Source organism: Ascochyta rabiei, chromosome 3 (genome assembly GCF_004011695.2).
Source record: "Ascochyta rabiei chromosome 3, complete sequence".
Taxonomy (NCBI): Eukaryota; Fungi; Ascomycota; class Dothideomycetes; order Pleosporales; family Didymellaceae; genus Ascochyta; species Ascochyta rabiei.
Window position 1 is genome coordinate 1,644,444 of NC_082407.1, and position 13,898 is coordinate 1,658,341.

Consider the following 13,898-nt stretch of genomic DNA (forward strand, 5'->3'; position numbering starts at 1 on the left):
CAGGTTGCTTATAAAGAGCGTCAAGGAGGCAAGCAATCAGGCCTCAGCTGCCAGGCTCTTGCGCGCTGTACAAGGTGCAGAGAGACTGGTTATAACTCACGCACGTGTAAGAAAGATACTTTAGATACTGCTTAATCTACTCTATAATTGTCTAACTGTTATGTTATTACGTTGTTGAGATACACGCTTACAGATATGTGCAAACCTGGTGGGGTGCGGCGCTCGCTTGTACGCGGCGCTCGCTTATAAAACACGTTATTAGGCCCACTAACACAAGGGCAGACGACGCTAGCAACCTTGGTCGCTCAACACCTTGAGCAGCATCCTGAACATAGTGGGCACCCAGTCATCTCTTTACGTATCAATCAAGATGTTGCAGATGACCATATCAATCTTATTGAGGATCTTCTGAAGGCAGTGTACCAGAGTTTGGAGGAGTACCCGACGCTCCAAAGCGATGACTCCTACGATTTTCACAACGAGTATTGTGAACATCTTCCGGAAGGCGCCCGAAGGAGAGAGCGGCTGAAACTCATCCGTAAGGCTGTTAGTGCGCAGCTTGAGGCGACCGAAGATCCCCATACGTTCCTGATCCTTGATGGCCTCGATAGATGTGGTCCAACATTACGCTACATGCTGGAATCAGAGCTCGCAGACCTGCAGCACAGGGGGGTAAAAGTTCTGTTGACCTCTCGTTTGGCTGTTTTTGAGCAAAAGGAAGCTCTGTGCTCTCACGAGCGTCATGAGGATATTGCCGACAACGCGCTGGATTTGTACCTGCAATGCCGCAATTGCCAACGATTTGCAATGTGCTTCCCCTGCAAAGACGCACAAAGGATCTGTGACCGCTGGTATGTCACTGCTGCGCCAGTCCTACCCTTCTTGCTAAAAACCGCCCCAGTAACGTTGAGGGCAGTCTCTACGAACCGTATGATCACGTCAACATTAGGGTACGAGTGCCTCAGGAGGCGATGGCAAAGTTCGTCGCGTGGGATCTCGAACGCGAGCACGGCGATCTAGGGCTCAACAGTTCGGCTCGAAAACCACCCCTCTCGCTCTTGGGTGAGAATCTGTTGTCCAACCAGGCCTCGAAACCCATCCAAACGCTTGTAGACGACATCACAGCATACTCGTACGAGAATATAGGAATAGCCAGAGCAAGACTAGATCTCGTACATGACATGGAATCTCTCGACAGCGTCCAAGCGAGAAAAGATCAACTACCAGCTACCATCATCGCTTTATACGATGTAGGGCTGAGAGGTATCGAGCAACAGTCTCCGAGTCAACGTGACCTCGCGTTGAAGGCCATCGCGGCCGTCGCGCGATATGACGATGGAGAATCGGTTGAAGACTTATTAGATCAGTTGCGCGGGCCTGAGAACCCCGAGCTTCGAAGTGGCGAAGAAATCGTGGAAGCAACAAGAGGCTGGCTTGTCGATGTCCTGAAAGATGGCCCTCAAAGATTGATGGTTTACAACACCAACTTCATGTATTACGTCGAACAACGATATCACCGGGGTATTCATCGCACATCAGTACAGATTGAAACTAACAGCCGTCGAAACACTGCCCGATTTGAGCTGCAGAACAACTTTAAGGAACCTACAGAAGGCCAGCCGGCTAAATTGACCAGAGCTGTTACAACCATGCCGGCTATAGAAGAATCGCCAGCCCATCCCTTCATTGTTCGGAAAGGTACACTTGTCTGGAACTGAGTCTGCGGGGCTGCTTTGGAGAGTGTCGGCGATCTGAAGTTCACGAGGAAAGTTGGTCTCCTCACCGGCCGAAGCCTGTCAACTTACTACCCAGAATCGGTGATGGCCTTCAGACTTTGTCTCAAAGCAAGGGTTAGTACTTGCACCATCCGGATTTCTTTGCTCCAAAAGGAGAGGTGGGCTCGGATTCAGAGAGTTGACTTCTGAGACACCCCTGGCGAACATAGGGTACTTCCAAGTCGCACTCGAAGTTATGGGTACCTAGAACGTCTGATGTTGATAATGATGATGGTTTCAAATGAATTACTAGCTTACAAACCGGAGAGAAGAGCCTTGTGCCACAAACTGTATGCCAAAGCAATCCCAACTCCTCTAATCCTGCCCTTGCAGGTGAGCCGAGAGCGCTGTATGAACAGGACAGCAAAATTCTCCGAATATCATTTCTGCCGTCACGTAGATTTATCTTACTTCAACCCCGGTTGGGTATATAGCTCCTCTATTCCTCCCATGTTACTCTGCCGCAGAGCAGGATGATGGGTTCATGTCATCTACAATGGACGTCCACCAACGAATTCGCTCCATGTGCGAACTTCGCTGGGGATGCCCTCCTTCTTGGGCAACTTCTCGCTCATACACTGAGCGAAGAGGACAGCGGTCTGTCGCGTAGTTAGTATCGAGCTATGCGAAGAAAGGGATGACGAGCTTACCTTAGGCTCCATGAACAGAGGAACACCGAAGTCGACGGCGTTCCTCCTCATGACGTAGTCCTCGTCGAGCAGTCCGTTGGCCCTGAACTTGGCCAAGTTGAAGCAACCACGAATGTCGTTCTTCTCAAATACCTCACGGAGTGCACGCTTGTCTTCCTTGGGGAAAGCAATGACCTCGACGTTGACGCCCTCAACGTTCTTCTCGAGCAGAGCCTTGACGTTTTCGTTGGCGGCGAGGAACTTGTAGCCAAGTGTATGGATGTACTTGGCGATCTGGATCAAGGAGTTGGAATGAAGAGATCCAGATGTGACGTCTCCACCGAAGAGGAGACCCTCACCAGGCTGAGGAAGGCGGAAGTTCATCTGCGACTGAGCAGATACCCAGTATGCCTCGATGAGGTCCTTACCAAAGCAGGCCATCTCACCAGTAGAGGACATCTCAACACCAAGGTAGGGATCGGCACCAGCCAGCCTGGTCCACGAGAATTGGGGAACCTTGGTAGCAACGTAGTTGCGGTCAATCTTCATGAGGTCAGTGGGCTCGGGCACCTCGCGACCGACAAGGGCCTTGGTGGCAACATCGATGAAGTTAGTACCAAGGACCTTGCTGACGAAGGGGAATGAACGAGATGCACGGAGGTTACACTCAATAACCTTGAGCTTAGGCTCAGCGCCCTCAACCTCCTCCTTGATGATCTGCATGTTGAAGGGACCGGTAATGTTCCAGGCCTTGGCGACCTTGTCGGCGATCTCCTTGACACGCTCCTGAATCCTGGCCTCGAGGTTGACAGGAGGAAGGACAAGCGTGGCATCACCAGAGTGAACACCAGCGTTCTCGACGTGCTCACTGACGGCGTGGACGAGGACCTTTCCGTCGGAGGCTACAGCGTCGCAATCAATCTCCTGAGCGCCATCGATGAACTTTGTGATGACGACAGGGTGGTCTGGCGAGACTGAAGATGCAGCAAGCAACTTCTCCTGGAGCTCATCCTCGCTGCGGATGACGGTCATGGCAGCACCCGAGAGGACGTAGGACGGGCGGACGAGGACAGGGTATTGAACGTTGTCAGCGAATTTCTTCGCCTCCTCGTATGAGGTCAGCTCCTTCCATGCGGGCTGATCAACACCGATAGAGTCAAGGATGGAAGAGAACTTGTGACGATCTTCGGCCTTGTCAATGTCGTGGGGGTCAGTTCCGAGGACCTTGGCCTTTCCAGATTCCTGAAGCTTCAAGGCGATGTTCTGAGGTAGCTGGCCACCAACCGAGACGACGACACCCTGGGCGGTCTCCAACTCGTAGATATCCATGACGCGTTCGTAGCTCAGCTCCTCGAAGTAGAGCCTGTCAGCGACATCGAAATCAGTACTGTGGTGTGTGTCAGCAGGTTTCGTGTAGGGAAAGAGGGATTACGTATATAGGTCTCTGGATTCTGAGTCATTGTTAGCATTTCATGTATACCATTGGCGAATACAATAACTTACGTAGTTGATCATCACAGTCTTCTTGCCGAGCTTGTTGAGCGACATGGTAGCATTTACAGCGCACCAATCGAATTCGACAGAACTACCAATACGGTAGACACCACTACCAAGGACGAGGATACCATGGTCATCGAACGAGACGTCGTGGGAGGAGGCGTTGTAGGTGGTCTAATGTTGTCAATTAGCGACTGCGACCAGAAAACACCAACACCAACGACAACATCCGAAAACCCAATATTCCGCGACAAAAGGAACTCAAATACTTACATAAAGATAGTTCGTCTCGGCTGGGAATCTATTGACGTTAGTGGATATAAAGCAGTGTATGAGTGGGTGTTCGTACTCAGCTGCCAATGTGTCAATCCTCTTGACCCAAGGCTTGATGCCGAAGCTCTTCCTGCGCGCGCGAACCTCATCTTCGGAGCTGTTGACAGCCTTTGCAATTTGCTTGTCGGAGAACCCAAGCTTCTTGGCCTTGAGGATAATTTCCTTCTTCAGACCAAAGAGGCTGCCAATCTCCTCGAGCTCCTTTGTGCAATCGACAATGTTCTGGAGCTTGTACAGGAACCACTTGTCGATCTTGGTGAGCTCGTGCACCCTGTCGACAGTGTAGCCTTCGTGGTACATGGCCTGACCAACGGCGAGCCATCGTCGATCCGTAGGGTTTGCAAGTTCGTCGTCGAGGCTCTCGCCGTACTTCTCGGCCTGGAAACCGAGGAACTTGGGGTCGACCTGTCGGCAGGCCTTCTGGAAAGACTCTTCGAATGTACGTCCAATGGCCATAACCTCGCCGACAGACTTCATGGAACTGCCAATGTCACGCTTGACATTCTGGAACTTGCTGAGATCCCATCGGGGCATTTTTGTTACGACGTAATCGAGCGAGGGTTCGAAGTTGGCGGTGGTGGTCTTGGTAACGGCGTTGGGTAGCTCAGGCAGGGTGTGTCCGAGACCAATCTTCGCAGCAGTGTAGGCCAAAGGGTAACCGGTGGCCTTGGAGGCCAAGGCAGACGAACGGGACAGACGGGCGTTCACTTCGATGACCCTGTAGTCGAGGCCATCGGGCTGGAGGCAGTACTGAACGTTGCACTCGCCAACGACGCCCAAATGGCGCACAATCTTGATGGAAGCAGATCGGAGCATGTGGTACTCCTCGTCACTGAAGGTCTGACTAGGCGAGACAACAATGCTGTCACCGGTGTGGACACCGAGAGGATCGAAGTTTTCCATGTTGCAGACTGTGATACAGTTATCAGCCGCATCACGAACGACTTCGTACTCGGCCTCCTTCCAACCCTTCAACGACTTCTCGACCAGAATCTGGGGAGAAAGTGTGAGCGATCGGGCGGACAAGTTCCTGAGCTCCTCGGCGTTGTTTGCGAAACCAGATCCAAGACCACCGAGCGCGTACGCAGCGCGGACGATGATAGGGTATCCGACCTTCTCGGCGGCATCGAGAGCCTCATCGACAGTACCGACAGCAATCGACTTAGCGATGGGAATGTCAATCTCGTCCAGTGCCCTCGCGAATAGATCACGATCCTCGCTGGTCTCAAGTGTCTTGACGCTTGTTCCAAGAACCTTGACACCGTATTTCTCGAAGAGACCCTTCCTATTCATTTGCACGCCCAAGTTCAGTGCAGTCTGACCACCGAAGGACAGGAAAATGCCGTCAGGCTTCTCCTTCTGAATGACATATTCGACGTATTCGGGAGTGACCGGCAGGTAGTAAATTTCATCGGCGAGCACGTGCGATGTCTGAATGGTCGCAATATTGGGGTTGATCAGAACCGAGTGTACCCCAGCCTCCTTGAGAGCCTTCAGTGCCTGAGAGCCTGCGTCGTAGATTAGTATACAGTCATGTTCTTCGGTGCGCCAAGACATTTCTGCACATACCTGAGTAGTCGAACTCTCCGGCCTGTCCAATGCTAAGACCTCCGCTGCCAATGACTAAGACCTTTTTCACGTCGACCAAATTGCGGGCACCAGAAATGGCGCCGCTGTTGAGGTAGGCTTGCGCATTCGGTGCCTCTTGTGTCTGGTTGAAAGTCGCAGAGACCTTTGTGAAAGCGCGCAGCTGACGGTATGTCGCAGTCGAATCACCCTTCGCGCGGAGAGAGGTCAGAGGACGAGCTGTACGGGATGTGAAGCTTCGTGCAAAGACAGAGGGTGCAATGCTACGAAACTGGCCCGCCGAAGTAGGTACGCGACGTGCCAGTCGTCCGCAGAGAGCCATGTTGCAGGCGGTCAAGCAGCTGCTGAGCAACGAGCTACCGAGCTCCAAGAACACCCAGTGGTGGAGAGAATGGGCGACGAACGCGCGGGAAGAAGTCGCTCGAAGACTAAGGAGGGTATTCGAAAGGTACTAGAGCTCAAGCCCAACAGAGCAGAGGGAATTTGACTCTATAAGAATTATTGAATCGTGGGGAAGACGTGAAGCTTGCCAAACTTTCTATCGGCGGTATTAGCTCCATCCGACTGCGATAAGGCCCGCGAGTGGTTCCAACCATGCGCAAGGGCCGCTTGAGTCAGCGCAACCACAGGCTTACTGCGTGCTTTCTTATGGGTAATGTGGGATGTACATTATTGGTCATTCGCTGTGCCTGCATTTACTTTTCCACCTCGTACACATGGCCTCCAATATTTATTGTGTATTCTCCTCGCTCGACCAGCCTTCTGTCTTTCGCGCAGAGGCCTTTCGGATCAGGGCCGAAGTCGGCGCAACACTAACACTGACTGGCATGGCACTGGCGGGAAGAAATTTTGAAGTGCTTCTGCGGGCTGCCGTCACCCGCATCGAACTCACAGACCTTATCCAGAACTTGTGGGTCATTCAAGGAGTCATTTGCGTCTCTAACCGGCCTGCGGCCCCGTCAAAAGTACAGCAGATTTCCTACTTCGTCGTGCTCGGCATGACTGTGCGCGCTAGTAGCGTTGATCGTTGATTGACTTGGCTGAGCGATTACATAGCTTCTGAACAAATTCCTCAGATCGAAGAGTCAGACAAGCAGGGAATTCTCACACCCTGTGCTCGGTGACTCTTTCTGTAGCGACAAGTACGCGACAGAAGTTTTAGCTCCCACGTATCTCAACGTGGTTGTAAAGTGTATGCTCCAAGCTGCTTCGTCTAGTCTTTTACGAACACCAACTTGCTTACTTCAATGCCCTCTTTAATGACCAAGTCAAGGATCATGTCTTTTGCTTCTCTGCTGCCGCGTGTCTTGTCTTGTATTCTCGTGGACTCTCTGGGGACTTCGTCTTTGCGCCAGCCAATCTCTGTATCAGCCCCGGCCTTGTCCACATCCCAGCCTTGCGTTCTTTGGCCTGCCTTTCAGCAGCGCGGTACTTCTCTTCAGAAGTTCCGAACTCAGCCCCAGACTTGGCCTCGTAGACGGTTGCTAAACCTGCCTTAAGCATTTCCAGACCTACGTCTTTCTTCAAGAACCATTTGCGCACGTAAACCTGTGCCACCACTCTGTCGTATTGATCGCGTCTGAAGATTTGCACACGAACTCGACGGTCCAGGATGAGATCGGTGAGCATCTCCAGGGCTTCTTTAGAGTATGGCTGAGCCTCTCGTCCCCAGTGGGCAAGCTCTGGAGCATCAACTCCAGCAATTCGTACGTGGAGCTTCAGGTACCGTCAGCTTCACAGTGTGCAAAGTAGAAGAACCCGTTGAAGTTTCTGTGCACATAGGGGCTTACCGTCTGCTTCATGAGCTCGTTTCTTTTCGTCGGCACAGTCTTCCATGGTAACCAGCCCCACCCTACCAGTCGTCCACCAGGTGTGTGATACAGTCTGAAGTTGTCCGCATCTCCAACGCTCGTGACCTGACCAAACAGGCTCCTACGTCGAAAATAGTCGGGCTTGATGTGATTGATAGTGGGTATCCGCCGTAGATAGGATTTGTATAGGCGGACGCCAGCGACACTGAATGCTGTGAGTGTGATAGATGGGATCAGGGTCCTTGGCTCAAGAAATGAGGTAAACCAATCATTCGAATTGTGAGGCCCAGTCCATGCTGCAAGACCAGTTTTTCTCTGCTCATCTTCGTCGCTTGACCAAGGCCATCGCATCGTTTGTTTTGCGAAAAGTGTTGTTGCTGGTAAACATCGTTGTTCGGGCATCGGCAATTACGTCAATCGAAATACAATACAGGCCGTGCGCTCACGTTCACGTGATGGAAGCGGGTTTCGTTGACTTTCCCAGTCTGAACAATATATGACTGGTACAACTGAACCATACACGTACCTTGATGTACATGACAGCACAGAATTCACAGGGTCAAGTGGTGGGTATACATAGATACAACACAGGTTCTTGTCCGATCCAGGCCTTCCGTTTGATGGCAGCTACATTTGGCAAACTAATACGTAACTCTTGTTCAAGCAAGCAACGATTGCCCCCTTCATGTGAAAAGCGCCAGGCTACAAGTTCTCTTTAGCTCGTCCTTGAACTACGGCCTTCACACTACATAACTCATGAGCAATATCGCTGGTGTGTCCTCGCGTTTCGTTCTCCACTGGACTGCCTTGTAGCTGTCTACGCCAACGTGTACGAAGCAGATCGGTATCGTGCGTCGATCTTGCAGCCGGTCTCAGTCAAGTATGACATACACTGTTAAGCGCAAGCTACGAGTCGTGATCTGGGTGAACGGGTCTTGTGCTCTGTTGTATACGTCAGTTTTGCGCTCTTCACAGATGAGAATGCCTGCGTGCTGGATAGTGCTCACCTCAATTATATGTCGTTGTCATCGTCGCAAGCAGTTCTTTCGTCTTGTGCATCCTGTGCTGTTAGCTGCTCGTAACACTCCGCATGCGTTGACAGACGAGGGCTTATGGGTAAACTCGTCATGGAGCTACCGCAAGAACTGCGACTCCTAGGTGTCAAGGGTGCCTACAGACCGGAGAAATTGGAGCATGCGCAAGCCAATATTCAAGTACCCATTATCTGCTTGGATTTAGTGTCGTAAATGCGATTCTTGCTCACCTACTGACGCCTAACTACACATCATACAAACCGTGCTTCAGACTAAAGAATACATATGCCTTGTTCAGCTACCTTGATGTGATGTTTGATGTTGCGAAGGCGTGATGACATGTAAATGCCAGTTGAGGTGGTGAGTTGTGATACATCTCGTTTCCACGAGTATGGGCCTGCGCCTTATGGTGGACGATGCTCTGTTGACTCTGACTTGATGAGGAAAGGCGGCCGTTGGACTGCATACATGTGTAGAGATCGAGATGCACGTCTCAGCCAGAAGCGAGGCGTGAGGTGGGCTGAAGAGACAAGAGGGGTGGGCGTCGGAGTTGCGCAGGGATCGCGGCTGCCGAAAAGGCTAGCTTCCCGTGCTTGAACTCGATTTCCACGACCGCCCGAGTGGCATCGAGTCCGTTCATCCACCTCTCCACCATCTTTACAACAATCAAATCATCCATGCTTGCAAGAGTTGAACACATTCGCTACTTGCTTCAGATTCGCTTGACATATAGGCGCATGGACTACTGCGACCTGTAGCCTTTAACCGGCCATATCAGGTGTCAAGCCGTTTTCGTTCCTTCTCGACAGTCCACCATGTTTTCCACCTTCGCGTCCACGGCCGACACAGATACGCTCGATGACGACTCCGACATGTTTTCGCTGCCAACGTCTCATGAAAGCATACATCTGAAGGCTGGCATCGCTCCCATGCCTGGGCTTAGCAACCTTGGCTATGGCAATGGCAGGGAATCGGCAACATCGTCCGTGCACTACGGCGACTCCCATGATACATCAGATGTTAGTGCAGGCATTCAAAGTGGCCCAGACGAGAGAGAAGATTCGACACCCGGAGCCTTCATGAACACATATGGGCTCAATCTCACGCCTTCGCCACTGCCATATCCGAATACACCACACTCAACAATGGAGAATGGGTCAAATGGCATCAATGGAGTCAGCTCCAAACAGAACCGAAACCCCATCTACAAGCCGGTCGATGTTTCCGTTTCTCACAATCGCGATGGTTTGTCTAAATTAAAAGAAGCTTCCATCAAGCACGAATTCATGACAAGAACACCACAAAGCTTAAGCCGCGAATCCCAGCCATCATCGACACCTGAGCTTCCAGAGTCTCACGAGCGACCTACGAAACGCCGAATGGCTCCAAAAACCAAAACAACCGAGCTGAAGGCAAGTTCAAGCATCCCCTCAGATCTTTCGTGGCCAGAATTTGGAAGACAATGTATACTGGCGGCGGAAAGCAGTCGACTTAACCCATTTGCTTTGCACCCAGCAGAGTATAGGCTTCTACGCAATCACATCAATCACGCACAGGTCACCATCTACATCAACATTCGGAATGCCATCTTGAGGCTGTGGCATCGCAATCCCTTGGTCTACGTTTCGTTCGAAGAAGCCGCGGGCTGCGCTCGAGACAAGCGCTTCTTTGGGCTAGCAAAGATAGCATACGTGTGGCTGCTCAGGAACGGGTACATCAATTTTGGCTGCGTCGAAGTGCCAGATACCGCACCGGCAATGTCGCGGAAGAAGGGAAAGGATAACCCACAGCGAACGATTGTTGTTGTTGGTGCAGGAATGTCAGGCCTTGGTTGCGCTCGACAGCTGGAGGGACTGTTCGCACAACTGGCGAATCAACCGACGAACAACGGCGACCGGCCACCTAAAATTATCATTCTCGAGGCTCGTCCGCGTGTTGGAGGTAGAGTCTACTCTCACCCTTTCACCAATCAAGCTGGTTCTACCCTCCCTCCTGGTCATCGTTGTACAGCTGAAATGGGTGCGCAAATTGTCACAGGTTTTGAACATGGCAACCCCCTGAACGCCATCATACGAGGTCAGCTCGGTATTCCTTACCACGGTCTACGCGACAACACGATACTTTACGATTACGATGGCACAGTCGTGGACAGAGGTCAGGACATGTTAGTAGAGAAGCTTTACAATGATGTCTTGGAGCGAGCAAGCGTATACCGGAACAAGGCGGCAGCGCAACGGATCGTAGAGGGCGATCGGAACCTCATACTCTTTGGACGCGACGCCAACGACAACGGAGGGCCCACGATTGCGGATCTGGAGAATTCCGATACGCCTTTGTCAGTCAATGCTAAGAGCACGGCTTCGACAACAGAGGAAAAACCTACGACAGGAGTAGAGAAGCTTGCTGGTAGAGCCTACCAGCTGAGCGCTGGTTTCAACCCAAACATTTCAGCCGCTGAGGCAATACAGAGCCTGGGGTGGCATGCAAGAGCCGATGTATCAATGTCGCAAACCGTAGACCTAGATATGGTCGCAAAGACGTCAGAGCACCCTACCCTGGGCCAGACTATGGACGAGGGTATCAGACAATACCAAGCGATCGTCGACATGAAACCCCAAGACATGCGATTGCTCAGTTGGCATCATGCCAACCTCGAATATGCCAATGCAGTGAGTGTCAACAAGCTCAGCTTGAGCGGCTGGGATCAGGATATGGGAAATGAGTTTGAAGGAGAGCATTCAGAGGTTATAGGAGGCTACCAGCAGGTTCCACGTGGACTTTGGAAATGTCCCACTCAACTGGACGTTCGCTTCAATACGCCGATCAAGTCAATCCGTTACAACACTGAGGACCCGCAGGTCAGGAAAGCTGTCAGTATCGAATGCGCGAACGGACAAGTCTTTGAAGCCGACCGGGTCATATTGACAACGCCTTTAGGGGTGTTGAAGTCTGGATCCATAGAGTTCCAACCACCTCTTCCAGACTGGAAGCAGAGCGTTATCGAGCGCATGGGCTTCGGCCTGCTCAACAAGGCGAGTAGCAAGATGTCTCCTGTCAGCCATGACTAACAACATAAATAGGTTATCTTGGTGTACGAGAAAGCCTTTTGGGAGCCTGATCGTGACATGTTTGGTCTGCTAAATGAAGCCGAGCACGAGGCTAGCCTCCGGCCCGAAGACTACAATGCACGGCGAGGACGATTCTACTTGTTCTGGAACTGTATCCAGACAAGTGGCAAGCCAACGCTTGTTGCACTCATGGCCGGCGATGCTGCGCACTACGCTGAAACAACATCAAATGACCGACTAATTAGGGAAGTCACAGATCGACTCGACTCTATGTTCGCGCCAAACCCCGTTCCACTCCCTATCGAAGCGATCGTTACGAGATGGAGCAAGGACCCGTTCGCTCGTGGCAGTTACTCATACGTTGGCGCAAAGACGCAAACAGGCGACTACGATGTCATGGCTCGGCCCCACGGTCCACTTCACTTTGCAGGAGAAGCCACCTGCGGAACACACCCTGCTACGGTTCACGGCGCATATTTATCAGGCCTTCGAGCTGCTGCTGAAGTGTTCGAAACCATGACCGGACCCATCGAAGTTCCTAGTCCACTGGTGGAAAAGAAGGTCAAGTTTGAGCAGCATTCTGCGCCTAACTCTATTGCGGACTTTAAGCCAGGGTTTGCACCTGCAGTGGTACCGGCCCCGACGGGCAAGACGGCACGAGCTCAACGAGACGAGGACTACGAAGCTGCCATCATCGGCGCCATCTTGGAGGAAGTTGGTGAGCGTCCCATCAAGCCCGGACGATCTGGAGTGAACCCGTTCCTGCTCTTCACCAAGGACTTCTGGTACGTTGTAAAGAAAGAGTGTGACGATGCCCGTGTAGCTGCTACCGGGAACCCAGAGGCGAAGGCGTCCAAGCAGGAGATTCGAATCGCCATCGGCCTCAAATGGCGGACGGCGGGCGAAGATGTGAAGAAACCATATCAGAACCAGGCTGATGACGCACGGGAGAGTGCGATATCGAATGCGGCCAGCTTCAAGGAGCGGGTGGCTCGTTGGGATAGCGAGGCAGCGCGCATACGACAGGAGTACATTCAGAAGAATCCTCCACCTGGCGGCAACGATGATCTGATACTGAACAGTCGTACGGCCATTGAGCTGGGAGCGGGCAAGCGACTGCGACGACTGTGAAGCTGGAACGGGTGCATTTTTTCATTCTACCCTCTGTTGTATCACCATGTAGGTTTATTCGCATTCGACTGCGTGGCACTAGCATTTCAGCGGCGTTTGTGGGCGCTCCAGACCGTGGGCAGGCTTGTATGAGGATCTGGAGATTGAGGTCAGGCGGCTAAATGGTCGAAGGCTTAGGCTAAGGTTTGTGGGAGGGTTAGTGCATTTGCGCCATGTCGTGTTTGTGGCGTCCAACAGATGGGCGGGTGGAGAAACCATGGCCGTGTGAAGAACAACAGCATGCTCGGCCGCCGCGGTCGGGCATTGTGCCCAAGTTGAATACAGTAATAAAGGTGTGACAGAGAATCTTGCAGGGTGCGTGCCTTCTAGAAGGATCAGCGTGCGTTCGCAGCGTTAAGCGTTAGCCGCCGGACGGCTCAGAGATTTGGTTTGGAGGCCACTGACGTGACCATAGGCGCGGGTAAGCTAAGTCACCCACCCACACACACACACACACACACACACACACACACACACACACACACACGAGGCGCCTGTCTGGAGGGCTCGAGCGGCTGGAGTGGACGGCCACGTGGTTGGAGAGCACAGGCTGCTTTTTCTGACAGCCCTGCAGCGTTTGTATCACAGCGACAGTGCCAATCGCTGGACATTCACTGAGGGCTGCAGGGCCAGTGCACGCTGCGCAGCATGGGCATGGGTGGGGTCCAGTTGTGGGGGAGACCGGGCGCTCGGGGCTCGCGTGAACTGGGAAAGGCAGGCCGTCTCTAGTCTCTAGTCTCTAGCGCCTCCGAGCCTCGTCGCTCTCGGGTTGATTCAAGACCACCGGCCGTCTCGTCTCGTGCGTGCTGGGCTGCGGAAGTGTGCCGTGCGTGTGCTGCTTCCTCCTCTGCTGCTGCTGCTGCTGCTGCTGCTTGCTCCCTCCCCCATGCTGCCCGCCGCACCTTCACGACGTCACCCAGGCCCCTCTACCCCGGCATTCGTTTGCGCTGCACCGGCTTAAGCCCGCGCCGCATATGCCCTGCGCCGCCTGAAC

General features: G+C 52.6%; 4 protein-coding genes across 5 annotated transcripts, besides 4 other annotated features; 2 read left to right on the forward strand and 2 right to left on the reverse strand.

The window, feature by feature from the left end:
* Window positions 1-116: part of a mobile genetic element that runs on past the window's edge.
* Window positions 117-191: 75 nt separating this feature from the next.
* Window positions 192-277: a mobile genetic element.
* Window positions 196-1,718, forward strand: EKO05_0002132 (uncharacterized protein; the record flags this gene model as incomplete). Its single annotated transcript, XM_038944048.1, has 3 exons — window positions 196-228; window positions 283-851; window positions 902-1,718. The coding sequence occupies 3 exons, from the start codon at window positions 196-198 to the stop codon at window positions 1,716-1,718; spliced, it is 1,419 nt and encodes a 472-aa protein (XP_038792803.1).
* A 548-nt stretch (window positions 1,719-2,266) lies between these two features.
* On the reverse strand, window positions 2,267-6,143 carry EKO05_0002133 (Carbamoyl-phosphate synthase (glutamine-hydrolyzing); the record flags this gene model as incomplete). Of its 2 annotated transcripts, XM_059635838.1 has the most annotated exons (7): window positions 2,267-2,374; window positions 2,426-3,792; window positions 3,840-3,855; window positions 3,908-4,075; window positions 4,175-4,202; window positions 4,251-5,742; window positions 5,804-6,143. In XM_059635838.1, the coding sequence occupies 7 exons, from the start codon at window positions 6,141-6,143 to the stop codon at window positions 2,267-2,269; spliced, it is 3,519 nt and encodes a 1,172-aa protein (XP_059491821.1). The 2 variants fall into 2 exon arrangements, with proteins under 2 accessions (XP_059491821.1, XP_059491822.1); XM_059635839.1 differs by having other exon boundaries at window positions 2,267-3,855.
* Window positions 6,144-7,096: 953 nt separating this feature from the next.
* On the reverse strand, window positions 7,097-7,983 carry EKO05_0002134 (putative endonuclease lcl3; the record flags this gene model as incomplete). The annotated part of the gene is made up of 2 exons (XM_038944235.1): window positions 7,097-7,537; window positions 7,612-7,983. The coding sequence occupies 2 exons, from the start codon at window positions 7,981-7,983 to the stop codon at window positions 7,097-7,099; spliced, it is 813 nt and encodes a 270-aa protein (XP_038792805.1).
* A 1,498-nt stretch (window positions 7,984-9,481) lies between these two features.
* On the forward strand, window positions 9,482-12,865 carry EKO05_0002135 (Sarcosine oxidase; the record flags this gene model as incomplete). The annotated part of the gene is made up of 2 exons (XM_038947437.2): window positions 9,482-11,719; window positions 11,747-12,865. 2 exons carry the CDS (start codon window positions 9,482-9,484, stop codon window positions 12,863-12,865), a joined length of 3,357 nt encoding a protein of 1,118 aa, XP_038792806.2.
* Window positions 12,866-13,344: 479 nt separating this feature from the next.
* Window positions 13,345-13,391: a tandem repeat.
* Window positions 13,392-13,751: 360 nt separating this feature from the next.
* Window positions 13,752-13,777: a tandem repeat.
* Window positions 13,778-13,898: the final 121 nt, after the last annotated feature.